The sequence below is a fragment of the Dipodomys merriami genome, unplaced genomic scaffold (genome assembly GCF_024711535.1).
Source record: "Dipodomys merriami isolate MVZ:Mamm:240054 unplaced genomic scaffold, mDipMer1.0.p SCAF_31, whole genome shotgun sequence".
Lineage (NCBI taxonomy): Eukaryota > Metazoa > Chordata > Mammalia > Rodentia > Heteromyidae > Dipodomys > Dipodomys merriami.
The window spans coordinates 2,802,723-2,822,727 of record NW_027204604.1 but is presented as its reverse complement, the minus strand read 5'-3'; the positions used below and the strand labels follow the sequence as shown (position 1 = coordinate 2,822,727).

Sequence of the window (20,005 nt, the reverse complement as noted above, 5' to 3'; positions counted from 1 at the left end):
GAGTCAAATCATTTTCTCAAGGGCTGTGTATTTATTACTTCTTTTCTTTTAGTAACCTGATAATGCCTCTTTGGTACTAAAGTTGTGGAGAAGATCCAAGATGGATCAATCAGAGAATTTTCTTAGTATTTTAATTTTGAGTCATTGGGGGAAGATTCCTAGGCATTAGAGTATAAATTTAGAACTTTTTTTTTGGGGGGGGGTTCCGGTCGTGGGGTCTGAACTCTGGGCTTGGGCGCTGTCCCTCAGCTCTTCAGCTCAAGGCTAGCACTCTACCACTTGAGCCACAGTGCTACTTCCAGCTTTTTTCTTTTTTCTTATGTGGTGCTGAGGAATCGAACCCAGGGCCTCATGCATGCAAGGCAAGCGCTCTGCCTCTGAGCCACCTTCCCAGCCCCAAATTTAGAACTTTTGATGATCCTTACATGTAACCCATGAAGAAAGACCATACGTTTCAATAAAGAAAGGTGGAATTTCAGACATGCAAAAATGAAATGTCATTAATTTGGCACTAAAGACTAATTTATTTTTATAAAATGAATGATTGGATACCAGTTGCTGGTTTTGACACATTCAGACTTTTGCCATGGATAAAATCAAATATATAGGCAGGATGCTAGTGACTCACGACTAATCCTAAATACTAAGGATACTGAGATCTGAGGATCACGGTTCAAAGCTAGTCTGGGAAGGAAAGGTCCATGACACTCAAATTGCCAATTAAGTACCAAAATAAATAAATAAATAAATGTTTAAAAATAATATAAGAAGGCTGGAAATGGAACCATGATCAAGTGATACAGCATTAGCTTTGAGCAAAAAAAGGAAGCTTAGATTTCAAGTTCAAAATCAGCACACACACATACACTCACACACACACACACACACACACACACACACACACACACACACACAAATGATCAAGGCATCGAAGTTCATGAAAACTATGAAGTAGTTGAATGAATTAAAAAATACTTTCTTGGGGCTGTGAATGTGGCTTAATGGTAGAGTGCTTGCCTAGCATGCATGAAGCCCTGGGTTTGATTCCTCAGTACTTCAGTGCCAGAATTGGCACTGTGGCTCAAGTGGTAGAGTGCTAGCATTAAGCAAAAGAAGCTCAGGGACGGTGTCCAGGCCCTGAGTACAAGCCCCAGGGCTGTCACCCAATAAACAAACAAACAAACAGCTTTCTGTTAAGTTTCATCATTGATTTGACTGAAAAAATTAGCTTAAGCTTTCTGGGCATACAATTTTTTTTGTGTATAATATAGTCTTTTATAGTGATAGTGATATAGTGCTAGTATATTGAAAAGAATTTATAAAAACTATCAAGAGCATTTTATCCTTTGGGCAAACAAAGATTCATTTAGTATCTTTAAAGGGAATGAAAAATATTGAAGAAGGACATGATGGAAAGGTATTTTGAATTTAATGTCTACCTCTTTTTTCCTTGTTCTTTAGATCCAAAACAATTCCTCTAAGAACTCTGCTATCTGTGTACTGGGCATTTCTCTATATCGTTTACAGCTTTAGGGGTTTTAATCCTTCTGTGCCTGTATTGTTAAAGGGCACCCTAGTAATCTGAGATTCAGGGTTTGTTAATAATAGTATTCCCTGATGGCTTGCTGAATTTCTCAAATCGGATAGAAAGACAAAGACTCAAGAGCTTATCCAGATGTGGTTTTTATAATGATGTCACTAGGCTCCACTCTGTAATTGAGGCCCCTAAAAAATACAGTTTTAGGATTAGTATCTACAACAAGGTTAATGGAAATCTGCACCAAGGGTAAATACTTTAGCAGATTGTGTCATCTGGAAATATTTAAACACTATTTAAAAGGATTTAAAATAAGCAGATTTTATTTTACACTGACTAATGCACAGAAATATAATACAATAGAGCTGTTAACAAATAAACATAATTCTCTTCTCTCCTCTCCTCATCCTTCTGCCATCTGTATTGTTAAGTGCAATTAGCTGCTTGAATCTGAAGTTCTAACCTACTTGTCCTTTCACCTACTGAATGGAGATGACAGTTCTACAGGCACATCCTAGACTATTTGTAAATAATGCTAGGCTTCCATTATTTATGTCCACTTCATTGTCCCCCAATCCTCCAAAGGGTCCTCTTCATCTCAGAGGGTGTTTAAATGTCTAAACATATCCCAGCACCAATAGTTATTCAAAGAGAGTTTATTCAACGTCCTCATGGCTTCTCACTCTGAAATGCTTACCCAGTATTCTCCATCATAGTCAGCTGTGCCCAGTTTAATTTTCACACAATATACATTCATACTACTGTGTCTGACTCTTTTATGCTCTCCTTGGGCTGTCCAAAATGCTCAATTTTGAAATGCTACTATAAAGCCGTGTAACACGGAGATCTTGTACCTTCCAGATTCAATTAGGTATCTCTGTCTTTGTTTTTGTTCATACTCTGTTACAGAACTTACTCAAACTGGATTGGGTTTATATATTTGTGGGAAAATGGCATAGTGTCATACTATTATATCTAAATATATATAGTACATATATTTACTAGGTGTTATCTAGTAAGTATGTACATAGGGAATGAACTGAGTATATTAAAGTGAGTATGTAAGAATCTTTATTATGGTGTAGAAATAATTTTTGCTATTTCTGTAACTCATGGTGTGTGGTTGTTGATAATTTACTATTTTCACAAGAGTTGTAAGCACTGTAGTAGTTAATTAATTAATTTTGCTGGTATTGGAGTTCGAACTCAGGGCCTGTATGCTCCTCTTTCATTTTATTGTTCAAAGATGGTGCTCTATCATTGAGCCATAGCATTACTTCCTGCTTTCTGGTTAATTGGAAATAAGTCTCCAGATATCTCCTACCCTGCTGAATTTGAATTGTGGTTATCAAATCTCAGTCTCTTGAATAGCTAGGATTACAGGATTACCTCTGCCACTGGTGCCAGAGCTACTGGTGGCAGGCTTTATGCTAATTATTTTTACAGAGATTATTATTTCCACAGCCTATAGATAAGAGAACCAAAACTGCATCATATCTTACTTTGGCTTTCTGAAAACTTCATTAGAAATTCCACTGAAGCCATCCAAATTTTTGACCTACAGTACAAGTATGTGGATATTACTTTAAGATCATTGTTCAATCTCACCTAGATAGTATGTCCGGAAACTAAGACATATATTCACTGGAATTTGGATAAGAATGACATACTCACTCCCCAGGCTTGACCATGAAAACCTCCTGCAATGAGCAACTTTTTCTCCATGTTTTCTATAGCAATAGAAGTAATTTCAGGTAATAAATTAAACATTATGGAACCCATAACTGTGTCGTTTAATAACTATATAGGTGAAAGAAGGTATTGACCATACTCTTCATGTGCTCAGACTGTTAAATGAATAAAAAATAAATGTTTATTGTTTTCTGCAATAAGAATCTAGTACATGTGTACAAAGGTTGAGAAGGAGGGAAGGAGAGGGGGAGAGAGGGAAAAAAGAGAGAGAGGGAGAGGGAGAGAATGCGTGTACACATATATGAATACACATGCTTATAGTTACCCTAATATAGTAAAAGCTGAGTCTCATGGAAGACAATTATTCAGTCATGTCAATAATTGGGGAACATGACTTTCAGTCAGAGGAAACAAAAAAATATTAAAGGCTAAGAAATGGGAAATCACTTGTATTTCAAAACCCAAACAGAAAGAAAACCAATATAAAATAGTAGAAACAAATGGAAATGTAGAGAATGATACAAGGTCAAGAAAGTAGACAAGAACCAAATCATAATCATTTCAGGTGAACAAAAGGAGTTTGGATTTTATTTTAAGATTGGATGTGAAGGAGGAACAAGGGACTGAAGAGGAAACAAAGGAGGAGGCAACCATGCTTGATAAGAAATGTACTTAATACCTTGCTCATGTAATTGTAACCCCTCTGTACGGTATTTTTACAACAAAAAACTTATTAATAAGAAAAAAATAAATTTTAAAAAGATTCAACTCAAAATTTTGGTGCAGGAGAAAAAATGAAGTGTCGCAGAGAAACACAGAGGAATGGACAAATGGCTAGAGTGTGACATAAAAACAATATCCAATATGCAGTTAGGAAAGTGCTCAAGGTGTAGTAGAGACAAAGTCTGAGTGGAAGATTAGGATGACTCTAACATTAAGGAAAACTGCACAAAGAATTCAAAGAATGACTGTGAGATGAACCAACACTGATTGTGGCTTGAAGAAGATAATGAAGACAACACACCAGAGCCTGAGAAACAACTGGGTAATTGGATTAGCACAAATTGAAATTAGCATAAACCCTAAAAGAAGAATGCTTCTGGATCCAAGGAGGAATCAAGAATTCGAATGGCCTCCATATTGCCCTTAAGCTGGGGAGAGAACTTTTGACAACCTAGGGGAGTACAGTTTCGACTGGATGATGCCTAATAGGAAAGTCTTAGATATCTAATGCTTCTGAGTAATATATTAAATCAGTGCAAGAAACTTAAAAGTATAGCTGAGCTTCCTTTGATGAGATATAAAGATCAGAGAGACTGAGACTGAGACAGTAGATTGTTCACATGAAAATTGAAACTACTGCCAGGTGCTAGTGGCTCATGCCTGTAATCCTAGCTACTCAGGCGGCTGAGATCTGAGGATCATGGTTGAAAACCAGCCTGGACAGGAGTCTGTGAGACTTTTATAGCCAATAAGCCACTCAGAAAACTGGAAGTGGCGCTGTGGCTCAAGTGGTAAAGTGCTAGCCTCTAGCTGAAGAGCTAAGGGACAGCGTTCAGGCCCAGAGTTCAAACGCCATGACTGACAAAAAATGATTTAAAAAAGAAAAACAGAAAGAAAATTGAAACTACTTTGGGTTTTGCCAGAACCGGTAGTACATTGTGTGTGTGTGTGTGTGTGTGTGTGTGTGTGTGTGTGTGTGTGTGTGTGTGTGTGTGTGTGTGTGTGTGTGTGTGTGTGTGTGTGTGTGTGTGTGTGTGTGTTGGCAGTGGTGAATCTAGGTGCTCAGTCTTTATTGAACCAATTAACAAATGGTAGGATGTTATTAAATCTTAGTAAAACTAAGAAAAGAACCTCCTATAATCAAAGAGTATTTTAAAGGAACATAGTAAAGGCATAGTGGAATGATGTATGGTAGATATGAAGCATAGGTTACTAGCCCTATTGATTTCTCAATTAAAGTAAAAAATATAATGAGTAATTTGGTTTCTCTTCAAACCACTTCCTGCTGAAATAAAAATGCCATAAGAAAAGAGCCTATGAATGTTTTGGTGTTTCTTAGATCTTCAATGCTTAGAACACTACCCAGTCTACCTTGTTAGACAACCTATAATATTCATTGGCTAAATGAACCATTTAATAAATGGAAGAAGTGATATTTATTGTCATGGAATGTATCACATATTCAAACTCACTTTCTACTTCATGTCTTATCTTCTCTAATATTTTGAGGTATTTAAGAAACGATTTGGAATATGATAAATCATAGAATCATACACACAGCCACACATAGTTATATTGGTAGAATTATGCTCCAAATCTAACCAAATTCTTATGTTGAAGTCCTAGCCCCCAGAATATCCAAATGTAGCCTTATTTGCAAATAGGGTCCTTGTAATTGTTATTAATTAGAATAATATCATTAGAATGGATCTTAATCTGCTGTGATGTGTTCTCATGAAAGAGGAAAGTTTGGACTTAGACATATATACAGAAAGAACATATGTGAAGGGGAAGACAGAGCTAGAGGTGACCAGTCTACAAGCTAATAATCTCCAAAGTTTGCAAGGGAATTGCCAGAAACCAGGAATGTGCACTAGACTCTTTCTCCACAATCCCCAAAGAAGCCAAGGCTGCCAACACCTTGATCTGGAATTTCTCAGCCTCCAGATCCATGAGACCATCAGTTCCCACTGGTTAACCAGAATAGCAGCAGCTCTGGAGAGCTAACACAAATAGCTTTTAAAACTTTCTTTTTATTTAATTTTATTGTCAAGTGATGTACAGAGGGGTTACAGTTACATAAGTAAGGTAGTGAGTACATCTCTTGTTGAACTTAAAAATCCTTTTTTTTTAAAGCCAAATATTGGGTGATCAAATGAAATTTCTAGGAAACCACAGGAACAGCCTACCTCATTAAAGCTATTTACCATGTTTAGCATATTAATTATATCTGAATTATGCATCAGTATTTGTTATTTACTCTAAAATATTAATTTACTGATTCCAGATTGCTTTTTTCCTCTTTCATTCATTTCAATCAATTTAATAAAAGTTCATGAGATTGCTATTCGTCATAAAATTGGTAATGCTGTACTAAATGCTTTTACATTCTTATCATGAATAAAGAGTAACTCTACTTGTAAATGAATATTATTTGAAAGATTATATTAAAAATATGTGGAAAACTGTTACAGAGGAGTTTGTAAATCAAAAAAGATGTAGGAATTAAGAAATATCATCATAAACATCTACCATTATGATGGCAGCAGGTCCTACAGGAGGTATGAAGTACACTGTGTCCAGTACTATCTCATGTGATTCAATATCATGGTAAAGACAAGAAGTATTCATAAGTGCAGAAAGATTATTTTTTAATGTTCATTATTTATACCAGTTTACAAAATGTATTAAAACAGAAGAAGTATCAAAATGATTCTGGTTTCTAAAGTCCAAACTGTGGGGAATTTTAAAGATAAAAATCAGCTCAAGAAAAACAAAATCTTGGAGGAGGTGGCATTAATCATGATGCAACCTACTCATAAACAGACATATTGAACTGAAATCCCTTTGTATAACTATTTAATGATAAAAAGGTATTTTTTTTGTGAAAAGAGACTACCAGAATCTGACTACTGGGAAATAACTATTTATAACACTTTGGTATGTATACCTGCATGGGTATCCATACATGCACATCAATATATTCACATATGCATACATTTATATTTCATTAAAAAGACTCTGCCTGCCAAACTGTAACTTTTTAAGATTTATTTATTTTATTTTTATTTTTATTTTTTGCTGGTTGTGGGTCCTGAACTCTTAGCCTGGGCGCTGCCTCTCAGCTCTTCAGCTCAAGGCTAGCACTCTACTAATAGAGCCACAGCAACACTCTGGCTTTGTCTGATTATGTGGTGCTAAGGAATTGAACCCAGGGCCTCATGCATGCAAGGCAAGCAACTCTATCACTGAGCCACTGTCCCAGCCCTCAAATTGTAACTTTTAATGTTTCTACATTAAATACATATTCATATTCAGCATTGTAATCTATGTGGTAATAAGATATTCTATTGCTGACCAGGTTAAAATATTGGTTAGCATCTTTTGCTGATGTACAAAGGTCAGTGATTTAATGTACTGAGTTCTAATTTTATAGATGAAATATTTCTATCATTATTTCTGTGATTACACCTGGACAAGAGGTAGATGTTTCTTTATACACATTGTCAAATGGTTTAACGGAAAGTAAAAATTTAACAATTGACATTATCTTAGCATCTACCTGTGGGAGTCAAATGGCTCAGGATGTTGTGGATGCATGACAAAAAAGACTGTTCCCAGCAATACTACTCCTGAATATTTATCTAATTGAGCACAAGGCCACACTTAAGCTGCTAATGCAACCATGTTCATTGCAGTTTTATTTATCAAAGGCAAGATATGGAATCAGCCCAAATGACCCTCAATGGATGAATGGATCAGAAAATATGGTATATATACAAAATGGAATTCTACTCATCCATCAGAAAGAATGATATTGTACCATTTGTAAGAAAATGGAAAGACTTGGAGAAAAATATATTAAAGGAAGTAAGCCAGCATGTTTTCCCTCATTTGTGGTAGCTAGAATGGGCCTCTAAATCTACAAACACACACACTGCGGGGTAGGCAAGAGGTTACAAATGAATTAACTGAAGTGTCACAGACTCTATGGACAGTATAAGTAGTATAATTCTTTTAAAAGACTAAGTTAAAGTCCAACAAAGTAATACCAAGAAATGGATACTTACAAGAGAAACATGTAGGGTCAAAGGGAGAGAGGAAGAAGAATGTGGGGAAGGGTAGAGAATGCTAGTAAGAATTCATTATATATGCCATAGAATTGGGAAATGTAAGGAAAGAGTGTGTTGAAGGGGGATGAAGATGTTAAAGTGGTAACACGGATCAAGGTGCATTGTACACACAAATTGTTTCATTAAATTGCAAACAATTCAATACATAACCTAAAATTAAGATATGTACGATCAGATATGTAAGGTTGAGAAGGGTGTGTGAGAATGTTAAAAGGGGTGACTTGATCAAGATACACTAGATTATTTCTTTGTTGCTTTGTATGTCCCTCCTCCACAGTATAAGCCCTGCTTTCACTGTATTTGATGTTGGTATAATTTGTGGAGGGGAAGGGGAAAAACAAGTCGTTTAAATAAGGATACAGGTGGACCCGTTGCAACAATGAGAAGTACAAGTTGTCATGTTGAAAACGAACTTTACAACTTTGGTGGAGGGGGGGAGGATTGGGTGGGGGGCAAGGGGAGTCTGGGAAGGGATGTGAAGGATAAACAAAGGAGGAGGCTACAATGCTTGATAAGAAATGTACTCATTATCTTGCCCATGTAATTGTAACCCCTCTGTACGGTATGTTCACAATTAAAAAAAAAAAAAGAAATGTACTCATTATCTTGCCCATGTAATTGTTACTCCTCTGTACAGTATTTTCACAATAAAAAATAAATAAATTTTAAAAAGATGCACTATATTCATAAGCTTTTTCAGTGAATGACACTCCTTTGTAAAAGGAGTTAGTTAACGATAAGAAAAATATTCAAAAAATAAAAATAAAAAGCTGAATGTCGGTGCCTCATGCCTGTAATCCTAGCTATTCAGGAAGCTGAGATCTGAGAAGCCAACCCAGGCAGGAAAATCTGTGAGACAATGATCTTCAATTAACACCAAACTGCAGGAAGTGGAGTTGTGGCTCAAGTCTCTGAGCAGCAGCCTTGCGTGAAAAAGCTAAGGGACCATGACCTGGCTCTGAGTTCAAAAACATTATTCCGTCTACTTCCCACTTTCTTTAAAAGGACCCAGCAGGGGGAAAAAGACTCATACTGTTTGACTTCACACATACTAAATGTACGAATAAAACAACCCACTGAACTATGCTGCCAAGAGCTAGAATTTGAGGGTATAAAATTGAGGGCCTGTAGTATGCTTGTAATGTCACTGCTTGATTTGGATAGTGGTTCCATAGATATGTGTAGTCATAAATATTCATCAACTTATACCCTTAAGTTACATGCACTTTCTGTAGGAAGGAATAATTCAATTTGAGTTTTCAAAATATAAATTAAAAATAACAGGCAGCTTCTATTTGACGAAGTCTCAATAGAAGGACATATTCCATATCATTTCTTCTGTACCGAACTCCATGCTTCTGCAACTGAATGTCATTCACACTCTTCCCTCTGAAATCCCTTCTAACACAGGGTCCTTTGCTACCTTTTGAGAGCATAAAAATTCTCATTTTGGGGTGATATTGATGTCCCTTTGATTCACAACTTAAAATAAATAACTAAGTCCTCAGTTTGGTGTTGAATTGAAACCCCTGTGTGCAATCATTTAAAATTAATAAAATAAAAAACAAAGATTCTCAATTTGGTTAACAGATGACAGGCATATTTGGGCACAGATCTTAAACTTTATATGTGAATATATTTTATTGACTTCTTTACGTATCAGGGCATTGTAGAAGCATCTTAATGGGAGAAAGTCCCTTGGGTTGTATTGTTTACAATTAACCATAGATGAGTGTCAAATATTCCATATGAGTTATTTCCATTTCACTGGTCCTTTGTTACTAAGTGAATATAACTCTTGAGAGAAAAGCATCAGTTACACACATTGACCTAAGGTGTTTTGCTAAGGTTTTGAACGTCTACCATGGAGTCATTGGTCTCAGTACTAGTTGCTTTGTAATTGAGCCTCTGAAGGCTCTAGTTGCTTTCCATAGCTCACTGTTTCTTCCTTGTATCTTCAAGGTCTCTTAGACCTTGTATAATTCACTGCCACACCATTGTGGCATCCAAAGGGCACCTGGTGACTCACAGATGTGATCATGGGCTTACCTGTACACCCTTCCATGCTCTGCCTTGTAAAAACTCAGGCTTACAGTTTAAAGCACAAGCTTTAAAGATTTCCCCTTGCAAATATAATGTAACAGGAGTACCACTGCACATAGTGATATTGAACACTGAAAAATCAGACTATCTAGGTTAAAGTTTTATTTTTGCTACAAAAGGCCCTATTACAAACCATTTAAACTCAAATGAATATCCATTTGCTCCAATTTGTTGAGTATGATAAGGTTTCCTTCTGATGCCTGGTTAGAAGTACTGAACCTTTGCTTGGTTTTTATTGTGTTGAAAGCAATATAGCTTCCTCAATAAATGTCTCATCATTAAATCTTAAGTGTTTGGAAGGTTTAAGATGAGCATTTCTATGTTGCTGTTGATACATGGTTTTTTTTGACCTTGACAAATTCAACTCCTGCTCTCTCCCTCCTGCTCCAAATAGAAGAATTTCTGGTTAGAAACAAAAACTCTAACCAATAAGTATTTATATTTAAACTTTAATATTGGTTAAAATATAAATATTTATTGGCTCTCTGAATTTACCAGAACATCATGTGCCTTTCCTCTTTCTTAGCATCTTTCTTTCTCCCTGTTCTTTTCCTTTTCCTTCTTTCCTTCCCTCTTATCTTCTCCTTTTCTTTTTCTCTTAATTTCTTATACACATACTTACATACTTCCTATACTGTTGTTATCCATAACTTATTTTCTCAGTCTTATGATAAAAGCCTCCATCCTGGTGAACTAATAGTGGGACGATGTTAACTATAATTCTAGCAGTAAGCTACATCTATCCATTCATAAGACTAAGAGGGTGAATTATAAGACTTACTAGATGATACATTTGAATGCATATTCGCTTGTTCACTTTGGTGTTGGTTGAGACCAACTATAATAAGTCAGGATGGGTTAAACTCAAACAATGCAGGTTGTAAAGAGTAAAGAGAGAATTGTTTTTGTTTTGTGAAAGGTCTGGGGCTTTAATTCAAGTTCTGGTTCAAAGCTAGAACTCTATCAATAGAGCCACAGCTCTACTTCCAGATATTTGGTGATTCATTAGCGATATGTGTCTTTCTGGACTTCCCTGCTAAGCTGGTTTTGAACCTGGATCCTTAGATCTCAGCCTCCTAAGTAGGTAGGGTTACTGGCCTAGAGCCATTGGCATCTGGCAACAAAAGAACTATTTTTTTCACCAGGCAGCACAGAAATCTTCTTGCTGTGTTTTGATGTATATGCTTCCAAATTTCCACTATCATGCTCATCTTGTTTCTAAAATCTTCGTGGGATTTTCTGAACCCTTTGGAAACTTCTTGAAGATTGCCAGTTTCTGGTAGGGTGCTCCTTTAAAATGAGAATGATCTGGTTGGCTACCGTTTGGACGGTCATCATCCATCAGGATGCTATCTAACCTGAACTTAGAAACAATCCAGGGATATTGAATAGTCTCACAAAGGGCTTCCTTTTCCTGCCTACTCGTGAACACACTACATCTAGGCATTCTAAGCGGCTCACCATGGCTCTGCTAGTGATATCAATATAAGTTCTTCAATCTTCCCATAATGTTTTTAATCATAAGCTTTTAAAGCACAATTGTTTTTACCTCCAAATTCTCTAAAATCTGTTACGGGACTGAAATAAGAGATTAATGGAGATCTTGCAAGAAAAGATAAATGGTACCACCACAATACCACAAAACTGGGGGGAAAAATTAATTGAACCTCTACTTTTGATAAATATTTATTTTTTTGCAGAAGAAAAATGCATACTAGTTTAAGCTGTCATTATACTAACCTACATCCTATTTTTCATATTATTAGTAATACATAATGTGGTAGTTTATATTCAAAAATAAAACTAGAATGTATCTACCTCATGTATTTATCCAGAAATTCACCAAGGTTACTATGGTTACGAAAAATCCATTACCTTTGAATACAGAATGAAAAAGTTTGACTTAAAGTGTGTGCTATTTATTATAGCAAACATCAACAGCCTTCGGGAGGTCCTCTAACTGGATTCATTTTTCAGTGTCAGAACTGACCCAGCGTAGAACTAGCTTATGGCCTATGCAAGGCAAAAACTTGAACTGTATGCATTTTTAAATATATTTTTGTACTAACTCAAGGTGCACCAATGCCTTTGACTTTTAGTGCTTTGTATTGAACAGAAAGAATTTTAAAAACATCTCAAAGCACCTGGATGCTAAGTGGCTTCTGGATTGAAATACATTCACTTTTACTTGGATCTTCCATGCCAGCAAGATCCTTTTGCTAAGCACAATGGGAGGATGTTGGTTCTACAGGACGATGTAAACGGAAATCACAGATAAATGGGGGAGTGATGTAAAAATGTTGTTGTGCCTTCAATAGTTAGGAATGTCATTAACACCAAAGTTATTTAGGAAGCTTTGATAAGCCAGTAATTTTAAGTACTGTGGGTTACTATAACCAGGAAAATGTATGAGACAGAGCTTTTGATAAAATTTCAAAATTATACTTTATCATGAACTCTGTTCATGATTTTTTGCACATCAAGAGCAAAATATAAATGACTAATAATCATGAAGAAAAGCATTCAGCATAACCAGTAGTTACATTTTTTAAAATGATACTCTACTTAGAAAGGTATCAAAGATAAAAAAAAAAACCTGTTCTCTGCTGATAACTTCCTGGGAAGAACTTGATGGTACATATCAAATATTCTGTAAAAGTTCGCTACCACTGTTCTTTTTCTTAAAAAAGTATAGCAATAAAGATTATGTATAATAGTTATAATATTTTAAAAAGATACATGTTCATATGGTTGTATGCATTACTGTAGGTTCATTAGATGAAGCAAGTTTTTTGAATATCCTAAAATATTTTTATAGAGATATTCAATGATATATGGTAATATAGTTATAATAAGAGAATGTGTACAGATGCAACATTTTACATTGATTTAGCCTAATTTTGTTATGATGAAGTATTAGAGAATTAAGAAATCCTCTCTCTGTTGTGAGCATTTATATATTTGCATAGTTTATCTTTAATAAGGATTTCTTTCTTTTATACCTTTAAAATTTTATAAATTTTATAAAAATTTAAAATTAAAATGATAAAATTTATAAATTATACTCTAATTGAGTAGATCCATTTCTGAGATATTTCATTCATGCATATATAATCTTAGTATCTAAACTACCACCATCCTGATATTACTAGTTGGTTTGGGCTCAACTCACAAACCATTCAGCTGTGAGGAAAGGCTACGAGGTCACAAATACCCTGAGTACCAACAGCACTGTAGGTATATATCATGATAAGATATCCAGAAATACTACAGCTCTTCTCAATAGCTAGAGTAATTTCCCATCAGCTTTCTCCTCGGATGACTTTATTCAACATGCTTGAAGAGAGAACCTGGCTAACTTCATTCACATGCATGTGAAGATATAAGTGACCTCAATTTAGTATGTGTTACAAGTATAAAATCTATGAGTCATAAGCGATCTTCAAGCCCATTGTATTAAATTCTTTTGCACTTTGAGAATCTCTACAGAAAGAGATCTGGAGCCTTCACTAATTGGCAAGACAATTGCTTCAGAGTACTGCTATGGAATGGATTGTGTATTCATCTATTCCTCAAATCTTGCATTGAAATGAAAAATGAGTATATCTGAGTTAAGGCCTTTAAAGAGGCAGTGAGAATGGGACTTTATCCAACAAGACTGATGTTTGTACACCAGAGGAAGAGACCCAAGGATGCATTCCCACACAGCAAAGGTCATGTGGAGCCCTTATAAGAAGGTAGCTTTCTGTATGCCAAGGAGAGAGGCTTCAGGAGAAACCAAACCTGTTCACATCTTATCCTGAACTTTCAGCCTCTAGAGAGTAAGTAATGTTTCTGTTTCCTAAGGCACTTAGGCTGTGATAAGTTGTTATGAAAACTCTAGCCGACTGATAGAGGAATTCTGAGGGTTCTAATTAGGTTCCTGCTTTAACTGCCAGGGTTGTGGTAAGGAAAAATAAAATGAAAAATTCAACAAGAAGCCTATACGAAGACTGTAGGCATCGATGGGCAAAGCACACAGACCTGCATTTGGAATGGCTCCTCCACTTACTGACCAGAAGAATTTCTTGACCTCTCTAGCCTTCAGCGTTGCTATCCATGGATGAGAATAATCATGTTCTAGTCACCTACAGGGCTTAGTTACCCTCCAATCTGACCAATACTGAAGTCCCAGTCCCAGCATGCTTCATAGCATAAACTATCTGGTGACAGTCGTGATAGGCTTAGAAAAGAAATATCAGGAGTGATACTGGAGATATAATTCTTTAAAATTACTATACAAAGTCTGAAGATCATTTAATTTATGTCCTTTGTAGCTAGAGAGGACAGTTTTGAGTCCCGTAAAAATAGTGCCCTCTATCAGGTACCCATGATCATGACTGTAATCTGAGCTACTCAGGAGGCCAAGATCTGAGGATTGAGATTCAAAGGCATCCCAGGTAGAAAAATTAATGAAACATTTATTTGCAATTAACCACCAAATATAAATAAATAAATAAACAAATAAATAAATGGAACTGTGGCTCAAGTGTTAGAGGGTCAGTTAGTCTTTTATTTTGGTCAGTCGTGGGGCCTGAATTCTGGGCCTGGGTGCTGTTCCTCAGCTCTTCCAGCTCAAGGCTAGTGCTCTACCACTTGAGCCACAGTGCTACTTCTGGTTTTTTCTGCTAATGTGGTGCTGAGGAATCAAACCCAGGGCCTCATGCATGCAAGTCAAGCACTCTACCACTGAGCCACCTTCCCAGCCTCACAGGTCAGTCAGTCTTAAGTAATAAAGCTAGAAACAGTACTCTGTCCCTGAGCTCAAGCCCCAGTACTCCCCCCCCACACACACACACAAAAGAGTCAACTCTTTATTTAACATGAGAATTATTTGTTGTACCCATCCATTATATTGCCATATGCCACAATCTCTTGCTGTAGATCTGATACTTGCACAGTTTTGTGGATTCATTCAAACAAAGGCTAGAATATAATATTATTTTACAGGTTGTAAAAATGCTAATAGCTTGTATTATTAATAGAAATTGATGTGAATTCATGCCTCCTGTCTTCCTCATACTGCTTTTTTTTCTGGGTTTGCACAATGTCACCACAAGGGGATTCTATGCATTTGGAAACATTCACAACCCACACTTTCTCATCTTCCCTCAGCTCTACTTCTCCCTTGTAAGCTGATACAGCATTCATTTCTGTGCACAGAAAGGATCTAAGTTTCTTATCCTCTCATCACTTTTCATTCTCCTTTCTTTGTAGCTTTTGTTTCCTACTTTACTGCTATCTTCTATCCATTATCACTATCTTCTTTATTGTCGGGAGTCAAAGGACTTCACCAATATTGCTTATTCATCACCTACTCTGTAAGAGACCTTGGAGTTGCAGAAATGAATATGCATGTGGTCATGATTTTCAGATATTTATGGTATTTTGAAGAACCAAACAAGCAAACAAGTGATCTTGTTCAAGGCAATACACACACACACACACACACACACACACACACACACACACACATACACACACACACACAGATGAGAGGAGATGTAAACTCACACAGCAAACTTACAGGAGCATAATTAAGTAATACCCAAGAAATCAGAAAATATCTTTTGTGAGACTACAAAAATGTAATAGCTAGTTATGCACAGTGATGTATTTTGGCCCTAAAAAGGTCCTTTCATTATCGTCATTAACACACATATAAAACTCATTCAGTGATGGGTTTTAATATTGCTTTTTTTTTTTTTTTACAAAATACTTTCTACAGTCTATAATATTTATTTAATATAATGGCATGAGCTTCAGTCTGGTAAACTAATATTTTAGGATAAAACTAACCTGCTTTACATTCATATTATAAACTCCATTCACCTACAGAGAATGATAATTATACATTTTTAAACCAATTCCTAACACCATATGATATGTTGCACAGAGTCTAATTTCTTCAAATTATCCAAGAGCCTAGTTATTCCCATCTTACAGATTCAATAATTAAGTCCACGGAAAGGTAAGTAGCCTGTTTTCAGACCACATTGTCTTCAAGGTAGCCAGAATGCTTGGGTTGATGTCAAAGTGTCACACACAGGAGTTATCACCTGAACTCTTCTATATCACAGTTTTCCCACTTGTATGTGGGGTAGCAATGATCTTACTTGTCAAGCAGATAGCACAGAGTGCTATCCAGTCAGGATGAATGATAGAGAAAAGTAATAGTGCTTGTCCTGTTACTGTTCTTCTCAGACCAAAGAGGAGACAACAATACAAATGAAAATTGTCCATACCCACAGTCATAGAAGCATCCGCATGTGTTCACACGAAGCCATGAATACCACGCCAGGAGGACCAGTGTCTGACTGCTTTCCCTGTTATAACCTCAGTCCTTGACATTAATGTGACATAAATAATTAATTCTACCTCTGATTCTAACTTGTCGTGACCTTTCACAAAGAACTTAATATTGCTAGGCTTCAGTTTTTAAATCAATCAATATTTGATTAGTAGCATCTCATCTGAGAATCAAATACAGTATGGAACATAACATAAAATATGATCCCAGTATGAGTTCTGTACAAGTACAAACACAGATCAGACAACAAACCTAACAGAGGCCTCGGGTATTCAGAAAAGTCTTCCCACTACTTCTTTCATTTTATTTAAATACAAAATGAAGATTATATATTTGATGTGGGTGTATATGCTATGTTTTCTCTAGAATAGTTTAAAATTAAAACCATAGTAAATGCACACTTTCTAAGTCTTAATACTATCCCACATTCATGAGGAATATTAGGTAGTTAGCCATGTAACCATGGAATCATCTAAAGGATATCATTGGTTCAAACGATTCAGATTCACAGATCCCATGTGACTGGAGCTACACTAAGTCCAGTTTTAAACCTGTGACCCATGGGATAGGGACCAGGCTCTGTTGAGCCACTGTATTATTACATTCAGGTCCCTTCTACACCTGAGCACAGTGGTGTGTGAGATTTAGGTAAGGAGATGGATTTCACTCCTTGGTGAAGTGGGACGGAGGTGATATAGGGATCTCTCCATTTTGTTAAACATTGGCTTCAACATATATATGCCTAATAAAATAGACCATAAGGCTCATGGCATTGGAGTGGTCAACAGGAGACAAAATTATATAACACAACTTCAAAACTGTATTTTCAAATGAGGATTTGAAAAAGCCTGGGTTGGCCTGTAATCTTAGCTACTCAGGAGGCTTAGATCTAAGGATCACAGTTCGAAGCCAGCTTGGACAGGAAAATCCATGAGTCTCTTATCTCCAAAACCTACCATAAAAATCCAGAAGTAGAGCCATGATTCAAGTGGTAGAGTGCTATCCCTGAGCAAAATTTAACCAGGGATAGGGCTAGACGCCAGTGGCTTTGGCTTAGCCCACAATCCTAATTACTAAGGGGTCTGAGATCTGAGGATCTGAGTTTGATGCCAGCCTGGGCAGGAAAGTTCTGTGAGACTCTTATTTCCAATTAACCACCTAAAAACAAGAAGAGGAGCTGTGGTTCCAAGTGCAAGAGTGTTAGCTTTGAGCAAAACATCTCAGGAATCACACCGAGGCTCTGAGTTGAAGCCCCAGGACTAGCCAAAAGAAACTCCCCAAACAACTCCAACAAATCCAACAAGCCAGGGACAGTGCCCAGATGACTATGAGTTCAAACCCCAGGACCAGCACAAAACAAACTAAATAACAACAAACAACAACAACAACTGTGTTTTCAGAAAAAGAATCCACTGTAGTCCATTATATATACACACACATAAAGACTATGTAATTATGTAATGCCACAGCAGTCTTACCTGTCACTGTGTAATTCTCCTCACAACCTGAATAGATGAGGTTCCCATCCATGTATAAGGAGTACTGAGTTATAATACCATTGGCTTGTTTTGGTGGATTCCAAGAGAGTAACAATGAATCAGGAAGGGATTTAGCTACTGGTGGCTGAACCTCTTGTGGAGCTGTGAAAAAGAAAAAGAAATATTTTAAAAAAGAAAAGATTTATAGAGACTAATTTTAGTTTACTTTTCTAACTCAAACTTTTTAGACTCAAGCCAATAAATCATGGGCTAAACCTGCGATCCCAGGCATGGAAATGTTCCTCATTTGTGGGTAGCGTGTCAGTAATTGCTTTAGGAACAGTGCTAAATAACTGTCCTGGATTTATGATAATCTGCATAGGTGATGGATGGGGAGTCTTCACACTGGTTCACTTGACGGACGTGTGTGTTACTTCATCAAAAGTATTATTAACCACAATGGTGGTGGGAGGTTGCACCTACTCAAACTAATTAAGCAGATAGAGTCCCCTACCCTCGAAGAGCTTACGGTTTGACGTGGCCAGTGTTGATGAATGGTTTGTAATAGACACTTAAGAAAACTTCTACCTAACTATTACAATAGCTTGAAAATGTAGAATCGATTAAATGAATTACATATTGAAACTACACTATAATGTTCAAATGATATTTCAACAAAATAGCCAATGAGTTAGAGTCATAGGAGCTACGTGTTAAAAAATTAAAAACATAATTGACCCCCAATACAAATAACATTGGGTAAATTAAAAATAACTTCTTGGAAAGGTTATAAGTTTAGGAATTTCTTGAATAATGACAAAAATGGTGAAGTGGGCGATAAAGAACTCTCTTTGGGACACCACAGCAATGGGAGAGGTGGGTAAGGAACTTAGCAAAATCTAGAGAGGGGCTGTCGTGGATGTGGAGAAGCTAAAGGGGACATGGAGTTATGCGCCCCATAGTAAAGATGGCGGAAGGATATGTAAGAGAGATTAATGGACACAATGCCATTGAGAGAAGCTACACTTTTTCTTTTTGTTTGGTGCTGGTTTTGGGGCTTGATCTCAAAGCCTGGATGCTGTGCTCAAGGCTGGCACTCTACTATTTGAGCAACAGCTTCACTTCCAACCTTTTGGTGGTTAATTAGAGATGAGAGTTTCTCAGATTTGTCTGCTTGGGCTGGCTTCGAATGTGAGACCCTGAGCTCTCAGTCTCCTGAGTAGCTAGGATTACAGGCATGAGCTACTGGTGCTCATTTGAGGAACTATCATTTTTACTAGAGTAGATAGAGGAAATCATGAAGATGTTTCATTAACATCACTGTCCAGCTGAGGGGACTCTGATTAGGGGTGCTAGGAAAGATTTTATCTAATCTCTTTGTCATATGGACCTGCATTTTCCTTTCAAAATCTACCTTCTATGTAAATCATTCTCTGTACAGGAGGAAAAAGAGGGCTTGGGAGATGAGTAATGGAGAGAGGAAAGAGGAAAAGAGGGAGAGGGGAGAGATAAAGAAGAATGAGAGAGAGAGAGAGAGAGAGAGAGAGAGAGAGAGAGAGAGAGAGAGAGAGAGAGAGAGAGAGAGAGAGAGAGAGAGAGAGAGAGAGAGAGATTAGCTACCTACTTTCCCATAAAGATCAAGCTTTTAAATCTCCTAAATAAATTCACAGGGAGACAGTATGAAAATGTAAAATTTCTCTCATCTGGGAGATGGAAATATAAAGTAACAAAGCTTCAAATGTTTTGAGAGCTTTTACTTCTTGAAGTGATATGTTTGGATGCTTGAGCAAAGCTTTCACTTTAGAGTGCTAAAATATTTTCTCTTTCCCACTGCCTTCTTAACGGATGCTTTCTGAAACATTAATTTATGCCAACAGTTTGCAAGTTCCAAGTACCACAAAAGTGAGACTGAAGTCCGAAGGAACTGAGCAGTGATTAATAATGCCTCAATTGGCATTCGGAGGTTCCATCAGGCTGAAATAATTGTTGC

The 20,005-nt window shown here is 36.6% G+C and overlaps 1 protein-coding gene across 1 annotated transcript in view; it reads right to left on the bottom strand.

Annotated features, from left to right (window-relative positions):
• Ush2a (usherin) overlaps positions 1-20,005 on the bottom strand; it is a 640,266-nt gene that overhangs the window by 348,937 nt on the left and 271,324 nt on the right. Inside the window, exon 31 of the mRNA XM_070041435.1 lies at positions 18,016-18,177. Within this exon, the coding sequence (XP_069897536.1) occupies positions 18,016-18,177 (162 nt within the window). The remainder of the gene's footprint in view (positions 1-18,015; positions 18,178-20,005) is intronic.